Source organism: Phascolarctos cinereus, unplaced genomic scaffold (assembly GCF_003287225.1).
Source record: "Phascolarctos cinereus isolate Bilbo 61053 unplaced genomic scaffold, phaCin_HiC Scaffold_5;HRSCAF=322, whole genome shotgun sequence".
NCBI classification, from domain to species: Eukaryota; Metazoa; Chordata; class Mammalia; order Diprotodontia; family Phascolarctidae; genus Phascolarctos; species Phascolarctos cinereus.
The window spans coordinates 328,988,762-329,002,877 of NW_027555958.1; the positions used below are offsets into that span (position 1 = coordinate 328,988,762).

At 39.4% G+C, this 14,116-nt stretch overlaps 1 protein-coding gene across 1 annotated transcript in view; it reads left to right on the forward strand.

Moving 5' to 3' along the window:
• LOC110203115 (sodium/potassium-transporting ATPase subunit alpha-2-like) overlaps positions 1-14,116 on the forward strand; it is a 68,117-nt gene that overhangs the window by 36,724 nt on the left and 17,277 nt on the right. The window contains exons 12-14 of the mRNA XM_020979580.2: positions 3,876-4,065; positions 4,268-4,440; positions 13,955-14,091. Of these exons, the coding sequence (XP_020835239.1) occupies positions 3,876-4,065; positions 4,268-4,440; positions 13,955-14,091 (500 nt within the window). The remainder of the gene's footprint in view (positions 1-3,875; positions 4,066-4,267; positions 4,441-13,954; positions 14,092-14,116) is intronic.

The window sequence follows — 14,116 nt, forward strand, 5'->3', positions numbered from 1 at the left end:
ACAATAAATTTTTAAGTCAACTAAACATCAAAGTAGGAAGTCTGAAAATCAAAGAAGAAATAACAAAATTGAAAGTTTAAAAACTTAACTAACTAAATAAATAAATACACGATTTTAAATAATGATAAAATAGATAACCAGTTAGCCAGTATGATTTTTTTTAAACAGAAGAAAGCCAAATTGTACCAAAAATGAGAAAGGAGAATTCACAGTAATTTAAGATGAAATAAAGGAAATTGTCCAATTAAATGAATTAACATTTTAAAAAATATAAAATATACAAATTAAGAGAACTCGATCATTTAAATAATCCAACGTCAGAAAAAGAAAGTAAGTAAGCCATACCTGAACTACCAAAGGAATTAAAACAAAACAAGCAAACAAAAACAACCCAGGACCATATGGATTCATAAGTGAATCCTCAAACATGCAAAAAAAATTCCAATACTACTCCCATTGTTTAAAAAAATAAGAAAAGAAAGGATCCTTCTATACCCTTGATATAAGACAAGCTGGTGATAGATATAGGTAGATACAGAATTCTGGACTTGGAGTCAAGAAAACCTGTGTTCAAATCTTGCCTCAAGTATTTACTAGCTCTGTGATCCTGGGCAAGTCACTGAACTACCGAGCCTCAGTTACATCTGTAAAATGGGAATAATGATGGCATCTACTTCACAAAGTGATTGGTAAGATCAAATAAGATAATTTTGAAAACCTCTTAGTGCATATTAGTGCTGGCTATTACTATTATTGTTTTACAAATGTGGTCTTGATATTTAAAACACCGAAATAGGGAAGATAAAGAAAACTATAGACCAATATCCCTAAGGAACATTGATACAAAACACTAAATAAAATATTAGCAAAGCGACTACAACAACATATTAAAAAGCTTATCAGGGGCAGCAAGGTGGTGCAGTCGATAGAGTACCAGCCCTGGAGTCAGGAGGACCTGATTTCAAATCCAGCCTCAGACACATAACACTCACTAGCTGTGTGACTCTGGGCAAGTCACTTAACTCCAATTGCTTCACAAAAAAAAAAAATGTATCTACTGTGGTTGGATTTATACTAAAATAAAGAGTTGGTTCAAGAAAAGGAATACCACAAGCATAATAAATCATATTCATAACAAAAATCATTAAAAACCACGTGATTTTATCAATAAATAATAAAAGGGCTTTTTACAAAATCCAACATCCATTTTTTGTAAATCAAACAAATGCTAGAAAGCATGGAAATAAATGGACCTTCTTTAATATAGTAATTATCTACCTAAAACTAAGAGTCAACAACTTATATAACAGAGAAAGGCTTAGGACCTTTTTCAATAAGATCAGGAGTTAAGCAAGGATATCCATTATCACCATTATTATTTAATGTGAGAAATGCTAGCTATATAATAAGACAAGAAAAAGAAAGGGAATAAACATAGGAAAAGAGGAAACAAAATTACTACTTTTTAAAGATGATATGATGGTTTACCCATAGAACCAAAAAAAGAGTAAATTAAAAATTAATTGGAACAATGAATAACCTTGAAAAATTCCAGGATATAAAATAAATCCACTTAAATCATCAGCATTTTAGTATATTACCAACAGATTCAGGAAGAAGAGAAAGAAAAAGAAATTACATTCAAACCAACAACAGAATGTATAAAATGTTTTGGGGTCTATCTATCATGACATGCAAGAACTATAAGAATGCAATTAAAAATACTCTCTGGAGAAAAAAAGACAGGCCTAAATAAATGGGAAAATATCAGTTGCTCCTGGGTAAGACATGTCAACATAAAAACAATGCTGTCCAAATCAATTTATTCAGTGCTATAGCAATCAAACTACTAAAGGATTACTTTGATAGCTAGAAAAAATAGAAAGAAATTAATCTGGAATAGCAAAAGGTCAAGAATCTCAAAGGAAATAATTTTTAATAGAAAGAAAGGAAAAAAAAAGAAAAAAAAGAAAAGAAAAAAAAAGAAAGAAAGGGGGCCTGGATCTCAAATTATACTACAAAGCTTCAATGATGAAAATAATTTGATACTGGCTATAAAATAGTGAAATCAATTACTGGAACAGAGTAGGTGTCAAATACTATGCAGAAAGGGCACCTAGGGGGCACAGTGGCTAGAGCTCCGGGCTAGAATCAGGAAGACTCCTCTTCCTGAGTTCAAATGTAGCCTCAGATACTTACTAGCTGTGTGGCCCTGGGCAAGTGACTTAACGCTGTTTGCCTCAGTTTCCTCGTCTGTAAAATGTGCTGGAAAAGGAAAGGAGAAGGAAATGGCCAGCCAATATCTTTGCCAAGAAAATCCCAAATAGAGTCATGAAAAGTCAAAACTGGAAAAATGACTAAACAACTATACAGAAGCAAATGAACATAGTTACATAGAGTTTAACAAACTCCTAGACCGTAACTCCTGGTGTAAGGTCTCACTATGTTACAAAAACTACTAGGAAGACCTGTAACCATCTTGACAGAAGTTAGGCATAAATTGACGTCTCATACCATATGCCAAGATAAATTCCAAATGGATTCATGATTTAGACATAAAATAACACATGATAAACATTTTAAACGTGATAAACATGATAAACAATTTAAAAGAACAAGGAAGAAATTACCTTCCACAACTATGAAGAGGAAGAATTCATGATAAAATTGACAATTTTGATTACATAAAATTAAAATGTTTTGCCCCAACAAAACAACATGCTTAAAATTAGGAAGAAAACAGATGAATGAGGGGGAAAAAACCTCTTCAGCATATATCAGTTAAAGGACTCATCTCCAAGACATGTAAGGAACCGATTCAAATTTATAAGAATAAATGTCACTCCCTAATAAATAAATGGTCAAAGGATATGAATGGGCAGTTTTCAGTGGAAGGCCCAGTGTTCTATCCACTGAGTCACCTAGCTGGCCAGACTCTGCTTTACTTATCTTTGAATAATAATAGCTTACATTTCTATAGAGTTATTACGATTATAAAGCACTTTTCTCTTCACCGTGTAAAGTGGATAGCGCAGGAATTTATCCTATTTTTGTTGTTGTTCAGTTGTTTTTTCTGGTCATGTCCCAATTCTTTGTGACCCTATTTGGGGTTTTCTTGCCAAAGATACTGGAGTACTTGGCCATTTCCTTCTCCAGATCACTTTACAGATGAGGAAACTGAGGCAAGCAGGGTTAAGTGACTTGCCCAGGTTCACACAACTAGTGAGTATCTGAGGCCAAATTTGGACTCAGGAAGACATCTTCCTGACTCCAGGCTGGGCACTCTATCCACCATGCCACCCAACTCTATCCTATATCCCTATTTTACAAATAGGAAAATTGAGACTCGGAGTCTGGCCCAGGGTCACAGAGCATTATGCACCAAAGCCAGAAGGCAAACCCAGATCTCTTGGCTACAGGCCCAGCATTTTTTCCCACATGCCTTTGCTGCCTATCTCTTCTTTCCTGCTCCCAACCCGAGTAAGCTCAATTAACAAATTACTGTATACAAAGTAGATAAAAAAACAAAACCATAGTCACATTGATATGAATTGAACTCAAGAGATGAGCACCTACTTCGCAATGTGGTATGAAAAGTGCATATTCGGAGTCAAAGGACCTGTATTTGAATGCCAGAATTCAGGGGACCATGGTCAAACCATTATTCTTCCCTGACCTTCAGTTTCCTCATCTATCTATCACTGACCTTTAAGGTCTCTTTCTGTTGTCAAGGCTATGAGTATTGGCCAAGCCTTGAATAGAATTTGGGAGGATGGAGTAGGAACCCCATCTGAAAGAAAAAGAAGAGACGAGGGCATCACTTTTCCTCATCCCCATGGCTTACTTCCTCGACACTGTTTCTCCTCTCTCCCTAGGTATCGGTCCACATTCGGGATGAGAGCTCCAGGAAATATTTGCTGGTGATGAAAGGGGCTCCAGAACGGATCCTAGAGCGTTGCTCCACTATCCTAATAAATGGAAAAAATTATCCATTGGACGAGGAGTCTCAAAATGCCTTCCATGATGCCTACCTGGAACTGGGAGGGCTAGGGGAGCGTGTGCTGGGTGAGGGAAGCTGGGGAAAGAAAACTAGAAAAAGGGAAAAGATCTGGAGGAGTGGGGTCCTGAGGATAGGGGGGAAGACCCTGAAAGCTAAGGAAGAGTGCTGAGCATAGGGGATTGGAAAAGGTTATAGGATGCTAAAGTATGGGGATGTAGAAGAAGGGGTATCTGAATTACCTTTGCTCCTTCTTTTTTTCTCCTCCAGGATTCTGCTATTTGAACCTTCCTGCACCATACACTGGGGACTTTCATTTTGATTCAGACAATATCAACTTCCCTATAACAGAACTCTGCTTTGTGGGGCTCATATCCATGATTGACCCTCCCCGGGCTGCTGTACCTGATGCTGTAGGCAAGTGCCGCAGTGCAGGCATCAAGGTAGGATACCCAGCTTTGAGCTTCCTTGCTGCCATCACCACCTGCCCTAGGGATTTTCCCAGAGATTTGTTCCTCTATAGGCATGCCCTTATCAGGCAAGCAAGCTTCCTGTAGTTAAGACCCTACTCTGTTCTTGGACAAAGACCTGGAGAGACTGAGATAACACCCCATCCTCAAAACACTCCCTCTCAGGGTAGTAGTGAGAGACAGGACATACTCATCATAGTGAAAATATAAAACATACCAACATACCAAAAACACACCAAAACATAAAAAAAAAAATACCAAGACACTTGGATGTCTGGTATCCATGAACAGTGTCTCTAGCCCAACCCATCATCACCTATAATCCTTGGTAACTCTGGTAGGAGAATAATAGAATCAGGAAAATCATAGAATTGCAGAGTTGGAAGGCTCTTTAAAGGTTGTCCAAACCAACCCCCAAACAAATCATGAATCCAGGTTATAGCAGCCTCAAAAAGTAGTTATCCTACCCCTGCTTAAAGACTTCTGGGGATGGGAAGTGTCATCTCCATGACATCTTAATCATACCCTGTCTTCCTTATGATCCCATTTGGGGTTTTCTGTCATTTCAGTCATGTCTGACTCTTTTTGACCCCCATTTTGGGTTTTTTTTTTTTGGCTAAGATCCTGAAGTAGTTTCCCATTTCCTTCTCTAGTTCATTTGACAGATAAGGAAACTGAGGCAAACAGGATTGAATGACTTGCCAGGGTCACAGAATTAGTGAGTGTCTGAGGCCAAATTTGAACTTCTCTTCCCAACTCCAGGCCCAGTGCTCTATCCACTGTACCACCTAGCTGATTGTCAACCTTAAAGTTACATAAAATGTCAGTAGATTTTTATTGACCTCTCTATAGCATTAGACACAACTGACCATTTTCTCCTTCTTAATACCCTTCTTCCACTGACATCCTCTCCAATCAATCTATAAATCAACCAACCAACACAAGTTCAGAAGGCTCAACCACTGGTCAGGCACAAATAATTGTCTATTAAAACATTTGGGGCTCAGATTCTTACAATCTAGCCAATAGGTCACTAACGTTCAGAGTCCTTAAGAGTCTGCCCAATATAACTGATGTTCTAGTAAACCTTGTCTTTGGCTGAAAGAAAAAAAAAAACATTTGGGATAGCGATATCTGGGGATTTGCACAGTTCATGTTTCCTTTGTGCTCTTGCAATTCTGCTTTGCTCATGAAATACAGCACCTTCTTTGATGCTGGCATGCCATGCTGGGTGGTCCTCTATGTCAGCTTCTTCCATGTCTTACAATCAATACTAAAGTTCTTCAGAGAGACCTTGAGAGTGTCCTTGCACTGCTTCTTCGGACCTCCGTGTGAGTGCTTGTCTTGTGTGAGTTCTCTGTAAAATAGTCTTTTAGGTAAGTGTGTACTTGGCATCTGGACTACGTGGACTGATCAGCTACAGCTAAACACACCATACCCTGATCCCAACATTGTGATGTCATTAGTACTCTGAAAATGAAGGCCAGAAAACAAATCATCCAACAAGCATTTACTATATTAAGCACCTTCTTTGTTCTGGGAACTAGGGATGCAAAGACAAAAAATAAAACAGTCCTTCCTCTCAATTAACTTCCATTCCATCAGCAGAGATATGCAAAGCAAACACAGAGAAAATTTGAAAGAGTTAAATAAAAGATAATTGGAGAGGAGCCACTAACAGTTGTGGGAATTGAGAAATATTTCTTTTCTTATGTAAGGCGGTGCTTGAACTGGGTCCTGAGGGAAGTATGGGATTCTGTGAGGCAGTGGTGCGCAGGAGGGAGAACATTCCAAGTAAGAGAGAAAACCAGAGCAAAGGGATGGTAAGAGTGTTGTCTGTAAGGATCAGAGATGTCAATTTGGCTAGAATCCAGTGGGGAATCTGTGGCCTTGAGGCCACATGTGGCCTTCGAGGTCCTCAGGTGCAGCCTTTTGACTGAATCCAAATCTTACAGAACAAATCTTTATTAATGGGATCTGTTCAACGAAGTTTGGATTCAGTTAAAGGGCTGCACTTGAGGACCTAGGGGGCCACAGGTTCCCCATCCCTACTAAATCATAGAGTGTGTAAAGGGTCATAATGTATAATGAGACCAGAAAGGTAGACTAGGGTCAAGTTGGGAAGGTCTTTAAAAGTCAAAGGGAGGAGTTTACCTTTTATCCTAGAGGAGTAGCATATGGTCAGGTTTGATCAGAAGGAAAATCACTTTGATATCTGTGTGGAGGACAGATTAGAGTGGGGAGAGGTTCCAATTAGGAGGCCTCTGTTATAGTCTAGGTCAGAAATGATGAGAGTCTGAACTAACAAGGTGGTTGTATGAGTAGAAAGAAGGGGATGGAATTGAGAGGTGCTCTGGAGGTAGAAAGGGCAAGATTTGGTAACTAATTGGAAATGTAGGATAAGGTGAAGAGACAAGAATGACAATGAGATCATGAACCTGGATGACTTGAAAGTGATTCCCTCAACAAGTATAAGGAATTTTCAAAAAGGGATAGGTTGGGGGGAAAAGAATGAGTTCCGCTTTGGACATGTTGTGTTTTATGTGGCTCTGAGACATCCATTTTGAAAATGCCCAATAGACAGTTGTCATTGTGGTAGTGGTGCTCAAGAGAGAGCCTGTGGAGACCAGATACATGGCTCTGTAAGTTTTCTGTCTAGAGAAGATAATTAAACCCATGAGAACTGGGTCACCAAGGGAGAGGAGAGAGAGAGAGAGAGAGAGAGAGAGAGAGAGAGAGAGAGAGAGAGAGAGAGAGAGAGAGTTAAGAGGAGAAGAAGGCAAGGACCTAGCTTTAAAAGATGCCCACAGGTAGAAAAAAGTGAAATCAATCATGAACCAGCAAAGGAGATGGAAGTTTGCAAGTGGGAGAATCAAGAGAGTAAGCCAGCGAAAACCCAGAAAGAGAAGGTGGTCAGCGGTGTGAAATGCTGTAGAGGAGTCAAGAAGGCTAAAGATAGGGAAAAAAGCCATTAGATTTGACATTTAAAAGATCACTGGTAACTTTAGAGGGAACAGTGAGTGATGAGGTCAGAGTCAGACTGCAAAGGAGTGAATGAGAGGAGAAATAAAGACGATGAGTATGGATGGCTTTTTCTAGGACTTTAACTAAGAAAGGGAGAAGAAACATAGGACAATGATTTGAGTGGTGGTGGAGTCTAAGAAGGAACCAACAGAAAGAGAAATTGAAGATTATGGGGAGGATAATTGAGGGGTCAATCTGCTGGAAAAGATGTGAGGGGATTGGACCAAAGGCATATAAACAGCGGTTAGCCTTGGCATGGAAAAGGACCACTTGATTATTAGAAAATGGAGGAAATGAGGCATGGGAGATGATGTCAAAAGATTTTGAGGTAAAGAAAAGGGGGAAAGTTAGAACACATGGCAAATAGCCTCAATCTTCTCAGTGAGGCAAGAAGCAAAGTCCTGGGTTGTACATAATAGATAATGTAAGTTTGTAGTGTTTCTAGCCAGCTCAACTGAGTGACTTCCTCCAGTTATATTCAACTTACTTATGCTGCATTCATGATTCTCCTCCTGACTCTTTGTCCCCTACTTCTCTGTATCCACTATCTCTCCTCATTCTCCTGGCATTTCTTAAACATAGGCATTTCCCAAAGCCTTTTTATCTGCCCTCTTAATATCCTCTCCCTTAGGCATAGCAGTCACTCCCATGTCATCAGTGATTACTTTCATGCAAGCAGCAGGCCTGCCAAGTAAATATTGCCAACTGCGAGCTCTCTAGAGTTAACCTTCAGTCCTTTGTTTTGAACTGTCAATTGGGCATATTTGGATGTTCTGTCAATCTTTCAAACTCAACTAATTTCTTCAAAAGAACCTTCCCCTTCCCCCATTTTTTCTACCTTGGTTCTCCAATTTACCCCGTCCAGAAAACACCTTCATCTTCAATACTTTTTGCTTAAAACTCCCACATCTCATCAGCTTCCAAACCCTCTCTCACTGCACCTGCCTCTTTTCAGACCATCACCCATCATTAGGGTTATTGGTTCCTTGACACTTTCTTTTTCCCTAGACTCTTCTCATTAGAATCTTTCCTTCAGAACACACCCTGAGTAATCCAAGACTTAAAGGATTAGAAGGTAGTTCACTGGTCATCTAGTCCACCTTTTTCCAAAGCATGAATCCTATACCTATCCAGCCTCTGCCTAAGACAGCCAGTAATGTGAAACTACAGCCCCCTGAGGCTGTCGATTCCATTTTCAAAGAACTGTAACTTTAGGAAACTTTTTATTGATGGTGAGCTGAAATCTAGTTCCCAATAACTTCCATTCATTGCTCCTAATTCCTCCCTCTGAAGCATCACAATTCGAATTCACTCCACACGTGGAAGAACACTTTGTTCTCTGCATTTGGAGCACAACTCTGCCAGAAACAAACTTATTAATTAAATTATTCTAAGCATCTCTGCTTAGACAGAGAAAAAATTCAAAGGGACAAAGATCTCTGCTGTCTTTGAAAATCTCTCTGCCCCAGTCATTTTTTATGGCATTTTTATGGCATTCAAAAACAAGGACATTGTCCTATAATCAAAATCAAACAGAAGGATAAAGTCTAGACAATAGTACTGAATCACCAGGCCTTAACTTTTGGATGTACTCAGGAGAACCATTTCCCTAAAATCATTCTATCTCTCTCTACTTCATCAAAGGTCAGGAGGTCTTAATATTTTTGGTGTCATATATCCTTTTGGCAGACTGGTGAAGTCTTTAGGCTTCTCAGAATAATGTTTTTTAAAAGCATAAAACACATAGGATTACAAAGGAAACCAATTATATTGAAACACAGCTTCAAAATGTTTTTTTTTAAAGTTCAATGACTCCAGGTTAAGAACCTCTGTTCTAAGTATTCTCCTTTTTTCCTGGTCAATTATGAATTCAAGAGATGTTTCTCTTAATTTTGTTAATCAAAGCCATTCTTCCTCTTACTTTTAATCAGTTGTCTGGAGGAGTCCTTCTTGATACTCAGGCTTTTCCATTTAGAAACTGATTAAGCCTCTGATAAGAATGAAGCCAAAAAGACTTTAGATGAGGATACTATATTTTCTTCTATTCCAGGGGAAACTGATTACCTCTTTTATTCAATTTCAACCCAGGATTTTAAATGAAAAAATCAAAAAAATTACAATTTCTTAATCTCTGAAACCTAATGGGAATGAGACTTAGATGTTTCCACAAGTATGATCACCTTCAGTTATTTACAGATGGTCATACTTTCCTGCCTAAGTCTCCTCCATTCCAAATATCCCCAGTTCCTTCTGTAGCACATTCTAAGACACATTCTCCCGATCCCCACTCATACAGGTAAGTTGAGTCCTCAGAGTTTAGCTACTCTTTCTCTCCCTTCAGGGTTCTAAGGGTAAACCTAAAAGGTTGGGGATGTCTTTCTAGTACTAATGGTCATCATCCCCTATCCAGTCATCATCCCCTATTCCCAATATTATTCACTAGTTAATATTGCCCCCCAATATCAATTTTACCAGCTGATCTCACTTCTATATCAATTTACCAGTTGATATCTCCCCAACATCAATTAACAATTAAATGTTGCCTAGCTTTACAAGGATATTTACTGAGGAGATATGGCAAGGACAAAAATATTTCTTCCAAACTAGAGATATACTCTCCCTTCTTTCTACATACTCACTCTGTCCCTGGGAAGAGGGGACTTAAATTTAAAATGTTTGCCACAAAGTATTTCTGCCCCCCCCCTACAAATTCACTCCTGGACATGGCAAAGTCAATGGGCAAGTCACTCCTTCTTGTAGGACATGGTGACTCAGCTGCCAGGTCAATTCATGCTGAGCTGGGTCAAGCATGTCCTCGGGAGGGTTTCTTCCTGGGATTCAACTACTGCAGTTACCAGACACATCTTCCTGGTTTGGAGGCCAGCTCTCTATCCCTTTCAGCAATCCTAACCATGCCAAGCACAATACTAACACAGTGTCTCTCTTGTTGTTTTTGTTGTTAAGTCATTTCAGTTGTGTCTGACTCTCCATGACTCTATTTGGCATTTTCTTGGTGAAGATACTAGAGTAGTTTGCCATTTCCTTCTTCAGCTCATTTTACAGATGAGGAAACTGAGGTAGACAGAGGTTAACTAGCTTGCCCCAGATTGCACAGCTAGTAAGTGTCTGAGACTAAATTTGAATTCAGGTCTTCCTGATTCCAGGCCTGGCACTCTATCTACTGCACCACCTAGCTTCCCTAGGATGAATTAGAGGGGAGGTAAGAGGTTATTACAGCAGTCGTCCAGACAAGTGATGATGAAGGCTGAGCTATCGCTGTGGCTGCATAACTGGGGAGAAGGGGAGATGCTGAGATGGAAGAAACCACAAGATTTAGCCATAGATTAGATATGTAGGGTGAGTGAGAATGAGGAGTCAATAATGATACTGAGGTTGCAAGCTTAGGTGACTGGAAGGATAATAGTACCCTTAATAGTAAGCTTGGAAGTGTGGAGAGTTTGGGAGCAAAGGTAATGAGTGCGGCTGGACTTGCTGAGTCTGAGATACCTGTGCAACACCCGGTTCAATCACCATGAGGTAAATGGTGATGCATGACTGTAGCTCAGAAGAGAGACTTGGGGGTGGATATGTAGATCTGAGAATCACCTGCGCAAAGTTGATCATTGAACCTACTGGAGCTGATGAGACAGCATGTAGAGAAAAGAGAAAGTAGCTGAGCATTGTGCCTTGAGAGATGCTATAGCTGGAAGAAACCTCAGGGGCTATCTAATCCACTTGCTTCATTTTACAAATGAGGAAACTGATGACCAGGACTTAAGTGACATGTTCTACCCTCAGTAGAATGGAAGCTCCTCAAGGGGAAGGGCTGTTTTGTTTTTTATTTTGTACCCCCAGAACCCAACATAGAGCCTCATACAGAGTAAGCACTTAGCAAATGTTTGTTGAGTTTTGCTACATTTTTGAAAATCAGAGCATTGGCCTTTCTGCAGGTCTGTAATCTATCCTGGTTTGTCCAAATTTTCTGAAGATCACTGAAAGTAGCTTAGTAATCCCATTCAGTAGATCTTTCAGTACCTTAGTTTGTAGTTCTGAACTAGGTGACTTGGATTTACTAAAGGCAGTCACTAAGTTATATGAAATATTACTGTTTTCTTCTTGTTTAGTTGTTTTTCAGCTGTGTCCAACTCTTCTTGACCTCGTTTGGGGTTTTCTTGGCAAAGACACTGGAGTGGTTTGCCATTTCCTTCTCTAGCTTATTTTATAGATGAGTAAACTGAGGCAAATAGGGTAAAGTGACTTGCCCAGGGTCACACAGCTAATAAGTGTCTGAGGCCAGATTTGACTTCAGGTCGTCCTGACTCTAGGGCCAGCACTCTATCCACCATGCCACCTAGCCTTCCACCTTGCCTCCCACCTTTTCTAGCTATTTGGGGGTTGAGTTCTCTGCTGAATATTCTTCTGATGTCCCGGTCAGTCTTAACAGACAAAACAGAAGCAAGCAAGATTGAATAATTTTTATTTTTCTCCATCATCTTCTAATTTCTCCCAAGCAATGGGTCCTTTCCTTGTTTCATGAAACTTTTGTACCTAACACAACTTTAAACATTTTTACTGATATTCTTATTCACTTAATCTTCGTTTTTATATAGATCCCTCTCCACTCCCCTAAAGAACAAACTTTCCCTTATAACAAAGAATTAATAAGAGAGAAAGAAGAAAAAGTTCAGAAAAACCAACCAATACATTAACTGAATCGGATAGTATATGCTGTGTTCCACACCTATTGTTCCTCCCTCTGGAAGGAAGACGCATTTTCACATCTCTTCTTCTAGGTCAACTTTGCTCATTATAATTACATACCATTCAGGGTTTTTGTTGCTGTCATTGTTCTATTTACATGATTGCAGTCATTATGAATGCTGTTTTCCTTACACTCTATAAGTTCATATGAGTCTTCCCAATCTTCTCTTTTATTATTCATATTAATGATTTCTTAGGGTGCACTTCTATTTCATTACCTTTGCATAATATAGTTTGTTCAATGATTCCCTAATCATTGAATATCTACTTCGTTTTCAGTTCTTTGCTACCACAGAAAGTACCACTGACTTTATGTTCAGTCTCCCTGAGATATATGCTTAGCAATGGATATCTGAGCCAGATAGTAAAGACATTTAAGTCACTTTTATAGCATAATTCCAAATGGCTTTATGGAATGGTTGAATCAGTTCATGGCTTGACCAAGTGTCTTAGTGAGTCGACCTTTCATTATTTCCATCTTTTGTCATCTTTGCCAATTTGCTGAGTAAAACCTCAGAGTTGCTTTGATTTTCATTCTTCTCATTATTTAGTGGTTTGGAGAAATCTTTTCTGTGGTTCTTAGTAGTTTGCAGTTCTTTTGAAAAGAATTTATTCATATTCTTTGCTTTTCTACCGAGGAATGGCTCTGGGTCTCATGTATTTGCCCACCAACTTTTTAAAAGCTCCTTTTTTTGTATTTGATGCTTACTATCGTCAACATTTAGCAAATTCTTTATGTAGAATTTATGGAAGGATATAGACCAGAATTTGTTAGGATGAGGAGGCATGGCTAGCTTGCAATCTGCACTCACAATTACGAGATCCTGAATACACTGAATTATCAAAGTGAAGTAGGTTACAAACCCTCGTAGAATTGAATGGGCACTGAACCTGAATTCCATCTCCAAGACTTATTGGCTTTGTTTGGTTTTTTGTTTTGTTTTGTTTTGGTGAAGCAATCGAGGTTAAGTGACTTGCCCAGGGTCACACAGCTAGGAATTGTCACCACCTAGCTGCCCCGACTTACTAGCTTTGTGACAATAAGCAAAGCATATAACCTCTCTTAAGCCTCGGTTTTATCTGTAAAATGGAGAAAATAGAAGTGTTACAATGAGGAAAGTACTTTGTAAACTTTGTCATACAATATGAAATGAATCATTCTTATTATTACTGAGTTTTAACCTTCCTGACACCATTTTCATAGGACTTTGGAGAATAAATTTAATCTGAGTCACTGTAGGCTAAAACCAGGCAGCCCCATGGACTGAACTTGAGGCATGAGCCCACTGGAGAGTTTCCTAAGCTCTTAAAAGGTCTGAGATTGACCTGACAATCTCAGCAGCCTTGGCAGCAGAAATGGTCAGGCCTCAGGACTAGCACTCAACTTTCATGCACTCAGGCCTGAACTAGATTTAACTATGTAGTGAACCCAATCAGAACTGTCCATTAGTAGACACAATCTCATCTGTATGGACCTGATTAGAAGATATGTTCTTGTCCTAGAAAAATTATGCCCTTAGACTATCCTGGTTCTTGTCTTTTTATAACACTGCCCATTCCCATAGGTGTTAGCCAAGGTTGTCATCCAATCCCGTTATTTTGTACCTTGACTGGAGATGAGCCTCTAACCCCTGCTCAAAAAAGACAGGGTCCTGTATGCCTTGAAGAGGGGCAGCTCTGACAATGGGCCTCCACCTCCCAGGTGATCATGGTAACTGGGGATCACCCTATCACTGCCAAAGCCATCGCCAAAGGTGTCGGAATAATCTCTGAGAACAGCGAGACTGTGGAGGATATTGCTGCCCGGCTACGCATCCCTGTCAACCAGGTGGAGGCCGGGTGAGGCCCCCAGATTCCTCAGTTC